Genomic DNA, 17,354 nt, shown 5'->3' on the forward strand with positions numbered 1-17,354 from the left:
TGACTGAGCCTCATTGCAACAAGCTGTTCATAACATTTTCTGCCATTTTATTTTGATTCCAATATTATTTATTTTTAAAAGAAAAATTGTTTATAATACTTAATTGGTGAAATAAAACTAAATATGATAATAAAATTAAATTTTATTATTTTATGCTCTTCATGAATGCTTGTTTAATCCCTTTGTCTGCAAAATGACATCCTAAGAGTGTGTCCTTCAGAGGGTCAAACAAGTGGTAGTCAGAGGCCACCAGATCCTAGCTATAGGTGTGATGAAAAATATTATTTCTGCCAAATGTTGTGGTTGCATTTCTGCCTGACCGAGCATATAACTTAATTGTGCTGTTAAGTGTTAACTGTTAAATGTCAACAGTGTCACTTTCAGATGGTTATGAATTTCCATTGGACACACATCTTCCACAGTAAGGAATTCAGTCACTACTTTTTGCTTTTTCATAATAGAGCTTCACAGTACAGGTAGTTCTGGACTTACGATGACTCGACTTATGATGATTCGTACTTACGATGGCCAAAAATTATTATTAAAAATTCTCTAATTTAACTTTGCCGCCAGCATATACATACATACATATATCACATTGCTTTTGTATACGCATCGCAGTATTTGGCACTTTTAGGAAACAACAAGAAGATAAATATGGCGAGCATACATTTAACGCTAGTAAAAGTTGGTTTTATCGATTCAAAAGCCGATTTTACTTACATAACATACGAATAACGGCAGAAGCTGCTAGTTCCAATTTTGAAACTGCCGAAATTTTCAAGAAAAATCTGAAAAAGATGAAGGCTATTTGCTAGAGCAGATTTTTAACGTAGATGAAACCGGACTGTTCTGGAAAAGAATTCCAGAATGAACTTATATTCACAGAGAAGCTACATCAGCACCTGGTTTTAAGGCATTTAAAGATAGGGTTACACTTCTTGTTGGAGGAAATTCTGCTGGTTTTAAATTAAAACCATTTCTTGTTTACCGTTCGCAAAACCCCAGAGCTTTGAAAAACATTGACAAAAATAAATTGCCGGTTTACTACAGGAGTAATTCTAAGGCTTGGAGGACAATTGTTTTATTCCAGAAGTACATGCCTACTGTCTTGAAAAAACATTCCTTTTAAAATTCTATTGTTGCTGTTTGACAATGCTCCAGGACATCTTCTTCACATCGGCGATTTGAATGAAAATATAAACGTGATGTATCTACCGCCTAATACAACAGCTGTGATTCAACCTATGGATCAAGGTTCGATTGCTACATTCAAGACATATTAACTGAAAACTACATTTTCTCAAGCAATAACAGCAATGGACAACAATGCTACAACATTATGCGATTTTTGGAAAAATTACGATATTAACCAATGTATCCAGAACATTGGAACTTCATGGAAGGCAGTATCGGAACAATGTATGCAAGGAAGAGGAATTTGGAAGAAGTTGCTACTGCAGGAGACACTCAAAGAGTACAATGAGCATAGTATGTTAGAACAAATTGGTGAAGAAATTGTTGAAATTGCAAGAAAACTGGATCTAGAAATCAATATTACCGATATAGAAAGCGAACTGACTGATCAAGACTCGATCTTCCGAAATGAAAGAGTTGTAGAAGAAGAAAGGAGTAATGAGGAAGATGAAGAAGAGAAATCATTAAAAAATTTTACTATAAAATGATTAGCTGAAATATTTTCTAGACTAAATCAAGGACTTCAGCTACTCGAAAATATGGATCAAGACACTGATCGCTTCGCCAAAGTCGAAAAGCAAATTCGAGAAGCAGTCAAATATTATCGCAAAATACATGAAGAAGAAAAGGAAAAAAAAAAAAAAACCAACAGACAACATTAGCCAATTTTCTGATTAAAAAAGCTACTCCCGATCGCGAGAAATAATCATATATCATCCAAATGAGTTACAGTAACTCACCTGTTTAATTAAAGACATTGTTAATAAGTTTTTTGTTTATGTTAACTAATATTTAAAGGAATTTCAAAAATGCACCATTTTTGATATGTGTTTATGTATTTTTTTATTAAATTTTTCTTTCTTAATTTTGTATTTATTTATATGTATATGTGCTAATAAATAATTGATAAATGTTTATGTAAGTTTATATATTTTTAACTGTTTTAAGTTAAATAGATTTACGAGAGTTTATAATTTATGAGAATATAACAGAAATCAAACAAATCAAGAATTTAAAAAAGTTCTCAACTTATGACGGAGACGTTGGAACGGAACCCTGTCATAAGTCGAGGACTACCTGTATAAACAACAGTAAGAGAGGAAAAAAGAAAATTTGATTCCTCGAACTTAGCAATATTTTGATGGTTTTCTACACAGCATCTTTAGAGTACAAATTATACAAATTACAACTGTTGACTTAAGTGTATCTATTTAAGTGCTATGTGGATAGTTGTGACAATTCAAATTATAACTGAAAAAAAAAAGAACTAACATCCTAACAAGGCACTCGCTAGGGGCTGGATAACCATAAAAGTTGGTTATCGCATAGCAATTCTTATAGTGGTAGAACCACCCACAACTTCCAAAGAAAATTTCAATTGCTTTCATCTTTCATTGGATCTTCATATAAATCTTTCATCTTTTTTTTCATATGACTGTACTGACAGTCATGTTCTACTGCCCAATCCACATAGCCAGCATTCGTTTCGTTTTCTCAATTGCATAAGATCGAGATTTTATTACTGTGGTCATGCTGAGATTCGCGGATGATTGAATGCTCTTGTAAATTGTATCAGCCATTATCACTGTTTAGTCACTCAACCCTGTGACAGTCCTTTGAATGTCAGTGCTACATTCACCTCTATCAAACCAATTCAAAATTTCCGACTTCATGGCTGAAAAATGAAATTTCCTAGGCCTTTCCTTCACTTGGTCCTTCACATTCTTCTTTTCACTTAGCAGACATCTTGCTGAAAGAGAGGTTTTTTTTTACAGATATAGACACTACTGAATAGACCAATAAAGCAGTAGTGACACAAAATGGGCACTGAGCCACACAGCAGAAGGGGATAGGAAACAAGGTGCATGCACAGAAGCTTCTACACCTTGGATAGGAAATAGTGATAGTCCTTATGTACCATAATAATGAACCATATTACAGTCATTATGTTCTGACATTACGATATGCATGAATTCATATGGAGTTTACACACATGAAATAAGAAAATATCATTGTATTGCTGCTGCTAATAATAATTTGAAATATGAAGTTATCACTATTTCGTTTTAAGCAGGATCAGGATGAGTACTACATCTAAATGAAGACTGTATACAGTAATTTAGAAAGAATCACAATTGAGAAGTTTTCAGAGGTGAACAGGAGATTCAAATATATTATAAAACAATATTATTATTGGAGAAAAAATAAAAGAGAAAACAAGAACCAAACCTTGAAGCATGTGGTGGAATTGTTAGCTTGGTTAGAAAATCCAGACTTTATGGTGGACTCAAGGTTATAAAGGAAGTTCTAAAAAAGAAAGAAAGTATTCCAAAAGTTCTTTATAAGCAAATCAACAGCTACCCTGAGGTAATTCAGACAAAACTTGTAAAAAAGCTAAGCTATGTGTAAAAGTAGGTAAACAAAAGGCATAAAAAGACTGATGAAAATACATCATGAAAATTATGGAAATAACTATCGTGTTAGAGTAAGACTTCAATTTAATATAAACCAAAATAAACACTCGACATTTCGATCTTCACATTAAGATCATTATCTGGAGTATACACAAGTATACATATAAATTACAACAAACCAGTATGAATGGTGGCCAATAAAAGCTGAAAAATTGCTAGTGACCTGAAGTCAGGGTTTGCTGGAAAACTAAGTGGGCTGAATGTGTGCCACCCAAATTCTTGGGATTTTTATGCCACCATTATTGTTAAGATTAGGGTGGTTAATCAAAATTTCAAATTTTGAAAACAAGAACCAAACTTGGTGATTCTGAGGCAAATCTTGAAGAAAATATTGATTGATTCAGTAAAAAAGGTATGTCATGAGTTAATCTCCAAGAATAGAAAATTAGAACAACTTCTTGGTGGACTCAGACAGTTAAAGACACATTCAAGAAAAGAAAAAGTGTATTAAAAGTTCATGAGAAGTAAGCGAGCTTGTGTTCTTAGAGAACAGAGAAAAATTAAGAAAGCAAGCAATGTATAAAACTAGCTAAAAAAAATTCATTGGAAGACTTTGGTAAGAACATAGAAACTAAATATCAGCAAGGTGGCAAAATGTTCTCGAGGCTCTTGTAAAAAAAGGCTTAGAAATGGAAGAAAGAGTATTGTTAAAGGAATCAAAGATGATCAGTGACGAATTCTTCATGCTTACTGTGCAAGCTATTAATTGAGAAAGAAGTACTATTTATTTGTTAATAAATGCATTCCATTTAGGCTTTTATTTTTGTAGCCAGAAGACATCTTAAACTTGTGCGGCAATAATTGAGCTTTGCATTGTGTATCGTAGGCCGATGCTTGCTCATCTAGTCAAAGCTACCTTGGTTTGCTTGGTTGTAGAAGCTTACAGGTCCTCACAGCAGCACTGTGATTTCATTGCACGTGCATAGCCATTTCACGTCATCTCACTCTGTTGCTTAAACACAGGCCATATGCAGTCAACGTAGCTCTAGCCAGTGAGCTTCAGCAGCAGCCTGCTGAAGCTCACTGGCTAGAGCTACGTTGAAATCTGATTATCGGAATAATGAATTACAGGTAACCCTTGTATAGAGCTTCAGCAGTGTGCATGTTGCTTGGGAAAATTAAGTTATAACCAACTTTTTATGACGATGTTATTGACCAGTTCATAAAGAAGAACCGTAGGGTAAAATTTATATTCAAGTAGCTAAATTGAAAAATATAGAATATCATTTGTAAAATAAATATTATATTTGTATGATTAAATGTACATAAATTTCTAAATATATAGTTTTAAATGGTCAGTACAGGTAACCCTCGTGTAACGCGGTCTAGAAATTGTAGTAACCCTTTATCTTTTCATATATTTTTCACTGGGCGACTTGAAAATCAAATTTTATCTTTGTTAAATTTGTATCTGCCCGTAACGCACAGGTAGCAAATTTATATTAGGGAAAACACCCTTTACCCTGCATGTACTTCAATTGTATACAGCATAAAGTGTTTATTGTTGAAAATTGTCTTCGTTTTCTGCCAGGAAAGCGCATTGAAAATCTTAAGTGTGTTATCTCAAGCTGAGCACTTTATTTTCTGGTGAGTTATATACATAATTAATATGCAATGCTTTTTTATGTAAAAAAATTTTTATAGTAATGGCCACAAATTGCATTGAAAGGGAAAAAATGAACATTGAAAAGAAAATTCATCTCGAAGAAAAAAAATTAAAATCATGGATCGGTTGAAAAATGGAGAAAAACCAGTTGTTGTAAGGACTTGGAATTTAAATGAATCAAGAATTCAAACACAATGAACATAAAATCCGAGAAAGTGTTTATTGCTGGGTCAACGGTAAGTGCAAAGCTCGTATACGCAATTTTCTAAGAGAAAAATGAAGAAATCTCTAATGATTTGGAAAGAAAATTCCTTTGGATGGAAATCTTATTAAACAAAAAAACTCTCAAAGTTTATAAACATTTATAATGCAGACCAGGTGTTCAATGCTGATGAATCCGGATTATATTGGAAAAATATGCCAAAAACGCACCTATATTTTGAAAAATGAAAGATCAGCTCCTGGATTCAAAGTTTCCAAAGACAGAATTACTCTACTGTTTTGTAGTAATGCATCAGGTGATTACATGACAAAACTAATGTTTATTAACCGATCCTCAAATCCTCGTGCTATCAAAGATTAAAATATGCACTTATTTTTATTTTGCCTAAAACATTTATGCATTACGTGCAATGAAGCTTAATTGCAATTTGTAATTTTTATAATGTGTCATAGTTGATATGTTTTCTTAACTTGCATGAATTACCTGAATTAAATAAAAAATATATTTTTGTTGGATATGTCGTTGTTTATATAATTTTTTTTTTAAAAAAAACGATTTTGGAACATAACCCTACTTTCTGTATGTGATCTGAGTCTCGCACCACACGATTTATATAATGCGTATTTCTATGGAACCTAACATCTGCGTTATACGAGGGTTACCTGTAATTCATTATTCTGATAATCAGATTTCAATCACACCTCTCACTCCCTAAATGATAACAAGAGCAAGCGTGAATTTCAAGACCAGCATTCGCCCCTGAAGATGATAGATATTCTAGATGTCCAGAGTAATTGCTTTGAAAGATTGCTAAATGCGACAAGCAGTGACAGTATGGTGGTAGAAGACAAGCAACAAGAATGCAATCAGGAATACATATCAATACTTAAAGGCAGGGGGAAAGCTGTCAGAATTTTAATGTGGAAAGGCAGGTGGAGTAGTTTATATTCGATCAAAAAAAATGCTCAAATATGGAGGAAAGTTTTACAGTGGCTGCACTGCATAATTCAGAAGGCCTGGCCAGCTGGTTGAATTCTAGATGATGGAGTAGAGATCTCAGAGAATATATCTTTAAAAAGAGAAAGAAAACCGAATGTGAGAATTACAGATTGATTTTACTACTGAGTGCCCCTAGTAAGATTTATGCAAGTAACAGATTAAGAGAAACCGTGGAAGAGTAGTTCGGAGAACAAATTGGGATCAGGCCAAATAGAGGTTGCCAAGATCTGATTTTTACTTTAAGAAAAATAGGTTGAGAAAACATCATAATATAACAAGGAACTGTATTTAAGTTTTATAGATCTAGAGAAGGCATATGACAAGGTGCAGAGAGAAAAGCTGTTCAAAATGCTACAGTTACACTGCATAAATGAGACATTATATCATGCAATACTTAATGTCCCATTTATTATTTTCCGATATGATCCCATTTACAATTCCACTATATTCCTGCTAAAAATGGACTGCCAGAAATGGCCTGAAACCTGTTATTGTTAGACAAAGTACTCAGTTTATTAGCAAATAAGTTAAGTATAAACAGAGAGCCATTAAGGTCCATAATTGCCATAGAGTGGAAAGGGGGGGGGATAAATTTATTCCACACTGTTAATATTTGTCAGGAAAATCTCAGACAACTCGATGCTTGCAGAAATTTTGTTTGAACAACTTATGGTAAACCCAGTCTCCTAAATCGTATTACCACTGTATTGCAAATCCAGTATTGTCCTGAGTCTCTGATTGCGATGAATCCGTTGAAGAATTCAGTTTAAAGAAATTAGCAGAAAGATTGAACTTGGCAAAAAAGTTATTTTATAATGATCTCTCAATGGAGTGCTCTGGAAAATTCACGAGACAATTGGATATTTGTTTAGCTCCATATTATGAACTTAATAAAAAATTGCAGCATAATGGTAAGCAAGGTCTTATTACTGACTTCTTTATAACTAAACCAGCTGAAGTATACAATGAGAATTATACTAATGATCTCCAAAAGATTTCAAGTGATGACAACGTCCGGCCACTCATAAATAAAGAACATATACGAAACGTTAGTTTTGAAGAGAGTGATGACGATTAAAATATACGCTTTATTTTATTTTGCCTGAAACATTTATGTATTATGTGCAATGAAGTTTCCGTACAATTTATAATTTTATACTATGTTTTTGTTTCATAGGTTTATATGTATTATTTTTATGGCTATTTTGCCTGCTTTCATTTAGGAGTGCCCCATTTTTAATGGCTTTTTACTCATGAATTCATAGGCATTGCAGATCTATTTTAGAGACAAATATATATGTATGTAGCATAATAGAAGAAAATTCGCTCGTACCTTTTCTTGGATGTGTTACCTGTCTTCTTTCTGTGATGTGCATACTTCTGCTGTTAAGATGTTAAAAGGGAAGTGGGGGGAGGTAGGTAAGCAATGTGGGAGAATTAATTTGAAAAAACCCAGATTTTTTTATATAATATATACACATTATTTTTAAGAGTGGGCAGGGTGCTTTTTTTTTGTAGGGTGGGAAAGAGATGAAAGGAAGGGCTGAAAATAGAAACTGGTTTTTTGGAGAAGGGTTTATGGGAAAAGGTGGCTGGGGAGAGTTAACGGGGTGCAAGCTGTTTCGACCGTGTGTCGTCGTCTGAACTCATGGAGGAAGTGAATGCTGTGTCATGTCGGCTTGGTGTTTCTGCCTTTGAAGTGCTTGAGTTATCACCTATTGGTCAGAGTTGTGACCTAATTTTTATGTTATGGAGCTTCCAACACTCGGAGATTATGTAGGGTCAGTGGACGTTGATTGAGTTCTCGTCACATTTTATGGCTATCATTTCCGATATTCTAAGCATTGTTTCATTGTCTTGTCTGTCTATTATGATGGTCTTGTCAATTTGCGGGGGATGTTTCTGTTCGAGGGCATGAACTGCTATTTCTGTTTTCCCTGTATTTTGTATGCTGTTTTTCTTTTTGATGTCGAGTTTTTTTAGTGTTTAAATGTTCGTGAATAGGGATGTTACAGTCATGGAAGTGTTCTTGTAGTCTTGCCCATAAAGACCTGATAGTAGAACCTGTGTAGGTGATATCACAGTCTTTTTGGCAATGAAATTTGTAGACCACGTTGTGGTGTTCTAATATTTCTTTGTGTGTGTGTGTGAGAGAGATTTAGTGGGTTTTAGAAGTGTTGCCAATTTTTGGTTTGTGGTGAATACCAGAATAACCAGTTATATGTTCACCACAAACCAAAAATTGGCAACACTTCATTATGCCATTCCCTACATTTTCTATGTGATCTGAGTCTCACATAACACGATTTATATAACGTAGCACTTCTATGGAACCTAACATCCGCATTATACGAGGGTTACCTGTATATTGATTCTGTGATTAGGTGAGTGCTGTACAAACAAGCAACATAAGCTGGTTTTCCTTGGGGCAGAGAATTGTGATATGACCCAGGTTATACGTATGCAATCAGAATGAGTGGATATGATTCTGTTGATCAGGATGAATTATTGGAAAGGAAGTATAAGAGATGATATGAATGTTGTTTAATGAAGCAAAAGAACAGTCAAGATTGTGTTAACATGGTAAGATAGCTCTCTAACTTAATCACAGCTCTCTGCTTCTAAATGCTGAAGCAGAGAGCTGTGATTACTAATGACTTAGTGAATAGATATGGGCAGTATATTTATATATGGAATGATTTTGGCCAAAAAGATTTGTGCTTGCAGGGTGGCTTACATTTGAATGGATTTGGTAATGTATGCCTCAGAGAGCAAGATTGTTGTTCAGTGAAAGAGTGAATATGAATAGAAAATAGATGCATCTGGGCGGTTCTGTGATAACATGTGCATGAAGTTAGGAGAGCAACGTAATGACCGAGAGAGAGAGAGAGAGAGAGTGAATGATATTAAGTTAGAATTTCAGGAATGACAGGACTAATTTTACTAAGAAGAAAAGTGAAAACTATGGTTGGAGATTTGGTCAAATCAGCTCCATCTTCCTATTTCAACTGGTCATGTTTCAAGAGTTATCTGAACAGTCTCTTGCTGTTATGTATGTGCTAATGCAAGGGGCATTATTGGCATTGCTCAAACCTGGCTGATAGAGAAGAATATCCTTACAGGATTTTTAGAATTGGCATTGGCTATGAAGGCACTCTTCCCCTCCTCCCCTAACCTCAATGAGTATTGCTGCATTAATTTGCTAAGATATTGGAAGCAGTCATTTTTGGACTAGATAGCCTGACTTCTCCAAATTAACTTTATTGTTAATAATAACCCAATAGGTGATGCGTGTTAGGACATTAATTAGTTTTCAGTTATAATTCAAATTGTTTCTACATTGATTTAGTTGATTTCTGTGTGCTTATAGTTGTAATTTGTGCCCTGAAGATACTGTGTCAGAAATCCACCAAATTATTATTAACTTTAATAACTTAAGTATATTTTGTCTTCTCTTGGTGATGTTATACCATGAAGCGAGGCACTGTTATGAAAAATGTTGTAAGCTGTCACATAAAAACAAATTGGTACTTTTATATATCATGTTTATTGTCAGAATTTGGAAGAAGTATTCATGTTAATCCTTCTTATAATTATCGCATTTAGTTGATGTTTCCCTGATTCTTATTAAAGTGTTTTAATAAGAATCAGGGAAACATCAACTAAATGCGATAATTATAAGAAGGATTAACATGAATGCTTCTTCCAAATTCTGACAATAAACATGATATATAAAAGTACCAATTTGTTTTTATGTGACAGCTTACAACATCTTTCATAACAGTGCCTCGTAACTACAGAAATGGCTCTAAAAGAGCTTATGTCAAGCATAATAAATATTATTTATTTATTTGAAGCCAAGTAAACAAACATTGTTAGAAATCACCTCTTCGAGACTTTATTGCACATTTAATAGAATATAACGAGCATTATTATCATTTCATATCATAAGCAGAAGTAACACATTGTTGCTTTTTTGATATTTTTTAAGTGCTCATCTTAATCACAAAAGGTTGTTGATCTTTAACACATAACTACTGTGGGTGAAAATTGTTCTATTAATAAGAATAATGCTCACAGAAAAAATATGATTAGTGAGAACTGGACTTGTTTGGAATTTAAATATTAAATTCTTAAAATTAATAAACAATCCTTAATATAAAATGAATATACACATCCAAGGCATGAGAAAAGCATTAAGAGAAGAAAGCATCAATGAATTAATAGGATTATCACTTTAATCTTCATGCATTTAATGAAGTATCAGCAAACAAAAGTTTACATTATGAAATGGGAAGGTTTTTCTCTTTTCTGTTTCTTAATTCACAAATGGCAATGTTGATATTAATTAACTTATGTAGATGGAAAAATAAATGAAGAATAAACATAGATATTTATTAACAAGTGACAGAAAAGGCAATTTTTATCAAAAAAAAAAAAAAACAGGAATTCTGATTTAAAAATCAATATTATATTGATTTGTGTCATCTTAATCGAATTGGTGAAAATATATTTAAGTGATGACTGCCATATTTGTACCTAATCCCAAAGTGGAAAAAAAGGTGTTTTTTCGAAATGCTATTATATAATTTTATTTTTGCAGATGTTTTATTTTTTTATATGTTTGCTTCCTTCATGTTGCATTACACTTTCAGATACTGCTACTGATAATAAAGACAGCAACACACACACACACAAATTAATACTTTTTAATGAAAGTCATGTGTCTTCTCGATGCAGTCTAGAGCACTGTATTGATAATGAAATTCACATCTTCAACACGTCACCATCGCACACTTGTCTCATGCCATTCCATGGTCCTCTAGTGCAGTGCTTCCCAAACTTCTGGATGTCAGGGCGCCCTTTGCAAAAATTAAAATATTTCACAGCCCCCCTTGAAAAAAAATCGTAATAGAGAGATATATTATAATAACATTTATTGTATTTATATTCGATACAAAACATACACAGTGAATATTGCAAAAATCAAATGCATATATTACATTTTTTGCCTCTTACCGTTTGGTTCTGAAGACTATGCGGGCTGTTCTGGTAAAATATGAAATATCGTCCTTTTTTTGAGTCTGTTTCTGCTTCTTCTGATTGTTCTTGGGGATTTTTTTTATATTTTTTATCAGCCACTTATCCATCTCAGGATTAATTTTTTTAACGTAGAATAGATCAAATAATATCACCACTTACCGATACTGGCACACCACAGACTGATAACATGAAATTAGTGAATATTACCTGATTAAGGGATCCCCGGAACAGGAACATTTTTCTCTGTTGTGACTTTTCTCCCTTTACGGTAATTAAGCCTAACGCGAAACAGACAGCAAAGGCAGGTTATTAAAACCTGCATATGATTGGTGCGGTATTAACAAAAGATCGCGCAACCGAAAGATAAAAGCATAGCTGACAATTGAGTTGAAATGCTCTCTTCAACCGAATTCCATATGTGAAACTGCCATAACATTCGTTATATATATATATATATATTACTTAGTTTTAACACTCACGAATTTTAACACGTTCGGTTGAATTTTATTGCTGCCTTGGGAAATCGAACTCACACACATCTAATTAATAACAATAGTTTTTAGTTAGATACTGTGTTTGCCCATGCAACATATGGTTTTGTTTCAGCCTATACAGCATAGTTTCTGTATGAGGGGGCATGTGATTCATTAATTAGTGTGTTTTTATCCCACTTGTCTCTAATTGCACTATTTGTTGAGAAATATATTACACAGACTCCTCATACCTTATTCACTGGCATAATAAAAGTACTTGTTTTTATTGCCTCTGCAGGCTGTTAGGGAGGGTGTTGTTTACCGCTGCAAGCAAGTTACTACCTCCCCACATGAACTTGTTTAAGCTTTTTTTCATGTGTGAAGTATATGCGAAACTTTTATTGGTAACAGAAAACTAGCTTGGATGACAGTGATAATATAAAAAGAGTTTTGATATGTATAAGTCAATATCAACAGTCCCTGATTACGAACGCGTGATGAAAGGGACAGGAAGATTTGGAGCTTCCCTGGAGAGCATTCAAAGTAAATACAATTAACCACTGCTTTGAAATGAAACATATGAATAAGCAATATTTACTAATATTCATTAAGCGCCGAAATACGCAGGAAGCAAAGTTTGTGAACCAACACCAATGTGTGAATTTTTCCATTAAAATATAAAAAAATAACAAAAAAGAAATAATAAATAATAAAAGTTAAATACGTTTCTTTTAAAATAAAAAAAATCTACTTAGTCTTAAAACATTTTAAATTTCTTTTCATTATTTCACGGCCCCCTCAACAAAATCTACGGCCCCCAAGGGGGCCGCGGCCCACAGTTGGGGAAGCGCTGCTCTAGTGTATGAAAAAAATCAACTATCTGAAGATGCCATTTTCCAAGGTGTTTGGATAAGACAGAAATCTCTGTATATTATAAATGTGTAATAATGTATCTGATTCTCTAAATCTGAATAGTAAATCTTCAAGGCAAATTTTGAAACTATAATCGACTTTTGTGAGAATACTTAATTTTTTTTATTTCTTATCAGATATTTGGTTTCAAGATTATGCTTAAAATTATGAAGTCATACTTGCAGTTATGCTGAAATACCTCTAGGCTTTAGAACTTGTTTTACTAAGACAACAGTATTCTTTAACTTAGCATATAGTATAATTGTCGCTGCAGGGGGAGAATAATCAAGTCTGATCTACTTGAGGTCAAAAGTTGGTGACCAAGAATGACAACTACTGTTAAACTGTGAATGAAATTATGTATATTTTGTTCTTCATTCACATTTAACATAACTTATCATATATTAAGCATGACTTGTTTAAAGATTATTTGTTAATCCCTTGCCTAAGAATTATTATTCATGTATTATTCCTGAATTTTATCAGCTATTATTTGATTAAATAATTTTAATGTATATTTTGCTATTGGAAGGACTCAGTGATAAATATCATTTATCTTATTCACTTTATTCCTTCAGTGATATTATGAGAAATTATATGTATATAATTTAATGTACCTTATATATATACTGTAACATATATTTTATTATTATTAATTGTAAATGAAATGAAAGAGAAAATTAAGTAACCGTAATGTTTTTCATTACTCAATGTAAAAGTATAGCCTTATGTAACATTAACGCGAATGTTTGCGTTTTGTTCGTTGCCATGGAGAGAGAAATAAAATGGAATGCACGTGGGTACCGTGAGCTTCGATAACAAGGAGAGAAGAAAAATGTATATGAGTGGTAATATAAGAGTAAAGAAGGAGAGAGTTTTTGAAGTGGAAAAAAGGAAGGATATAAGCAAGGGGGTGAAAGTAAATAAAAAGGACTGAAGGGCAGGATTTCAAGAGAGTAGTATTTAAAAGTGTGATAAGACGAAGTGAAAACTTATAGATAGCTGAAAGTAAAGTCAGCAGTGGCATTAATAGGGATTTGGTGCCGTATTTGGATAATTAAAGGACTGGAAGGTTAATGAAGGATTCAGAATAGATCCAGTTAGCTTAGAATTACTACTTATTTCTATATTGCTTTTAGGAAGAATTGTACGGAGCTTAATTTGTTGTGAAGTAGTAAACAAGGATATCAATCTGCCCTATAGTTGCTGTCGAGAATTGTGGAGCGCGACAAATAATAGTCTAGTTATGACCTTGAAGAATTCCTTTTAAATGTGTTCCATAGGTGTAATAAATATAATTTGAAGATGTACTCACATTAAATCTGACGTGCTGAAGATAAATTCCGGTAAGGACAGTCATATTTTATTTGTTTCTGTGTATGAAGATTTGAGTGATAGTTCCATTTCGCTTATTCTAACATTTACTGTGGCATATCACCGAAGTTAGAAGTTAAGAATAATTTGCCTTGAAATAATATCTGCCGTATTTAATGATATGATAAGTGCCTGCCGAGAGTTAAGTATGGAGTATAACTGAGAGATATGGGCAAACTAATTAAATAAGAATTTCTGTTGTATTAATCTGAGTAAGGAATCTTGTAATTGAGAAAACTGTGAAACTTGTATGTGAAGATTTTGAAGACTGAATTAATATGAATGATTTGACCTGATGTACTAACTTAATTGTAATGTCTCATTTTAGAAGTGGAATTCATGTATTTATCATATAACCTTATATTAAATGTTTTGTTTTATTAATTTCAATAGTGTGTTTGCCTGATTCTTTTTTATTGCACCGTTCATAAATAATTCGAATCTAGCGGGAGCCTCAAATGAAAATTATTGAATTCGGCCTGAATGAGTAAGGAGACTGCTAATTTAATTGAAAATTGATTCTACTATTTTATATAGATTAATCTAAATATAGGGTGGCGCAGTATAAATATAAATTTCTCTATATTTGTATTAGTGATCAATTGGCAATTAATAGATTTTATTAATAAGAGTACGTTCCAACAAAATGGCGGATTCGAAACTAGAATGTACGTTCCAACACTACCATCTCCTTTAAATTTCGATATATGATAGCTTATATTATGCAAATGAGCTACATCCACGAAATAAGTCATCTTTAATATTTCTCCATTTTATATGTTTAACTTCTATGAGATTAAAGTTATGAAGTAATCTTTAAGTCAACAGTTGGCATCACGCTAAAGGAATGGAAGTCCATAGCTAATCGTGAACCCAAAATAAACCAGGTATGTCTAAACTGCTGACAGGAACCATTTCTACTTGAAAAGGTTGATTACCTCATCTTTCCTGACTCTTGAGAATTTGCGAATTTGTTGGAGATGCGAGGAGCTACAAGCAGCTCTCTGTTTTCATGACAAACAGAGAATTCCATATCAAGAATTTTCATGGACAAGCTGTAGCCTATATAAACGTTTTGTTAACAACAACCAATATATATTACTAATTTGTTTGGGCCAGAGTGCACAGAACTTAACATACTTCACATTCCTCTGAAGCAACAAGTTGCACCACATACTCTTCTAGTCTGGCAGATGTGTTTTGGTATTTGATGCCTGGGGAATGATTTTTAACCAAGTCAATAATTTTAACTGTCATAATAATGAAGTTTGAATATGGTAACATAATGATGTGGTATTATTTCTTGTGGTATATATTTGGGTCCTACATTGATGTGTTATGTACAATTGTGTGCCCTACATGGCTGTTTTATGATACCATCCTGTGCAGTACATTTTCCATCTGTGTAATTTAATGTTACAAAGCAGTGATTGTAAGCACATGGTTTGAAGATAGCATCAGGACATTTCAGCAGTCAGCATAGAAAATAAAATTATAATCTTCTTCTTCCTAACATGGAATTTAGGTCAAGTGGCCTGTTCTGGTCTCATGCCATCTCTTGGTCTTCTGATTCTTCTTTTTCCACTTATTTTGTATCTGTATAATATTTTTGGTAGTCTGCTGTTGTCCATTTGATTTAAATGTTCTAGCCATTTTTGTTTATACTGTCTTATGTAGTAATTAATTGGTTTTATTTTCAGGGATTGTAAGATTTCTTCATTTGTTTTGTGGTCCCACTTGGTATATCCAGCTGTTTTTCTGAGGAACTTCATTTCTGCTCTTTGAATTCGTTTTTCATCTTTCCTTTTTATAGTCCATGATTCACTTCCATATAGTAGAGTTGGTTTTGACAAGACATTATATAGTCTGATTCTAGTGTGTTTTTGTACTAGGGATGGTTTAAATATATTATTTATTATGCCATTTACTTGGACAAAGTTTGATATTTTAATGTCTATGTCTTTTTCATATGATAGATCACATTCCAAGTATTCCAAATAATAAAATACTAGAACAAGTAAACACTGAAAGTGTTTACTTGTTCTAGTATTTTATTATCTATCATTATTTTATTTCTTATCAGGTTTTCTCCTTCGAACGCCATTATTTTTGTTTTTTCTTTAGATATTGTCATATTATATTGTTTTGAGATATCATTTAATGATTTTAATGATCTTTATAAATCATCTTCTGATGTAGCTAATACTATTTGAATAATAAATCCAAGAAAATTATCTCGTTCATTAATGGAACTTATGAGCCTCTTAATACTTCCAAGGTGGAGTGGAGTACAATACCACAAACTTTCTAGGAGCAGTTAGTAGAAAAGCATCCAAAATCCAGCTCAGACCAGGACAATGTATTTTTACTTTTTTGTCAGTAAACATGTTTTGTTCATATCTGCAGGTCCCATGACACTGTATGTCACAATATTATTTAAAGTGCTGTATATTATTATTCATCATTCAATTAATAAAATGTTCTGATTTTATTTTAGAAATCAAGGATGGATTAACAGTACATTTGGTGGTTAGGAATACTTCCAGAGTAAGTGGACTGTTTTACTTTTTTTTATTTTTTTTATTACAACTTAGTAAAATTTGCTTCCATGATAACTGTTTATTAAAATAATTATGGAAAAAAAGTAAATTATAGTTCTCTGTTTCAATAATCTTGTCTTTTTTTTTAATAATCCTTAGAAACTCAAGATGCGGAACATTAACTTATTCAGAGTTAACTTTTACAAATGTATACCTTACATGGAATTTGAAATCACTGCCTGTGCAGTAAACAGTGACGTGAATTATTCAGGTTACCAAGATGTTTCTCTTATTTGATTATCCTCTCACTCATTTATATTCTAAGACAGACCTAATGAATTTTTCATAAAACTTGGATATCAGTTTCTATTTCTAGTCTTTTTGGCTGTTTTATTTCTTAACAATGGAGCTAAGCCAATAATAATGGCAAATACCTGTTGGATTTCTGCTCAGAACATGGACTGGTTATTACTAACACCATGTTCCAACATAAAAATGCACAAATTCACATGG

General features: G+C 32.8%; 1 protein-coding gene across 1 annotated transcript in view; it reads left to right on the plus strand.

Moving 5' to 3' along the window:
* Nucleotides 1-17,354, plus strand: part of LOC150098188 (ubiquilin-1-like) — a 252,240-nt gene that overhangs the window by 60,507 nt on the left and 174,379 nt on the right. The window contains exon 3 of the mRNA XM_090406088.1: nucleotides 16,799-16,848. Coding sequence (XP_090262214.1) covers nucleotides 16,799-16,848 — 50 coding nt within the window. The remainder of the gene's footprint in view (nucleotides 1-16,798; nucleotides 16,849-17,354) is intronic.

Source organism: Typopeltis vanoorti, chromosome 16, assembly GCF_054136105.1.
Source record: "Typopeltis vanoorti isolate ZY-2024b chromosome 16, IOZ_Tvanoo_1.0, whole genome shotgun sequence".
Classification (NCBI taxonomy): Eukaryota; Metazoa; Arthropoda; class Arachnida; order Uropygi; family Thelyphonidae; genus Typopeltis; species Typopeltis vanoorti.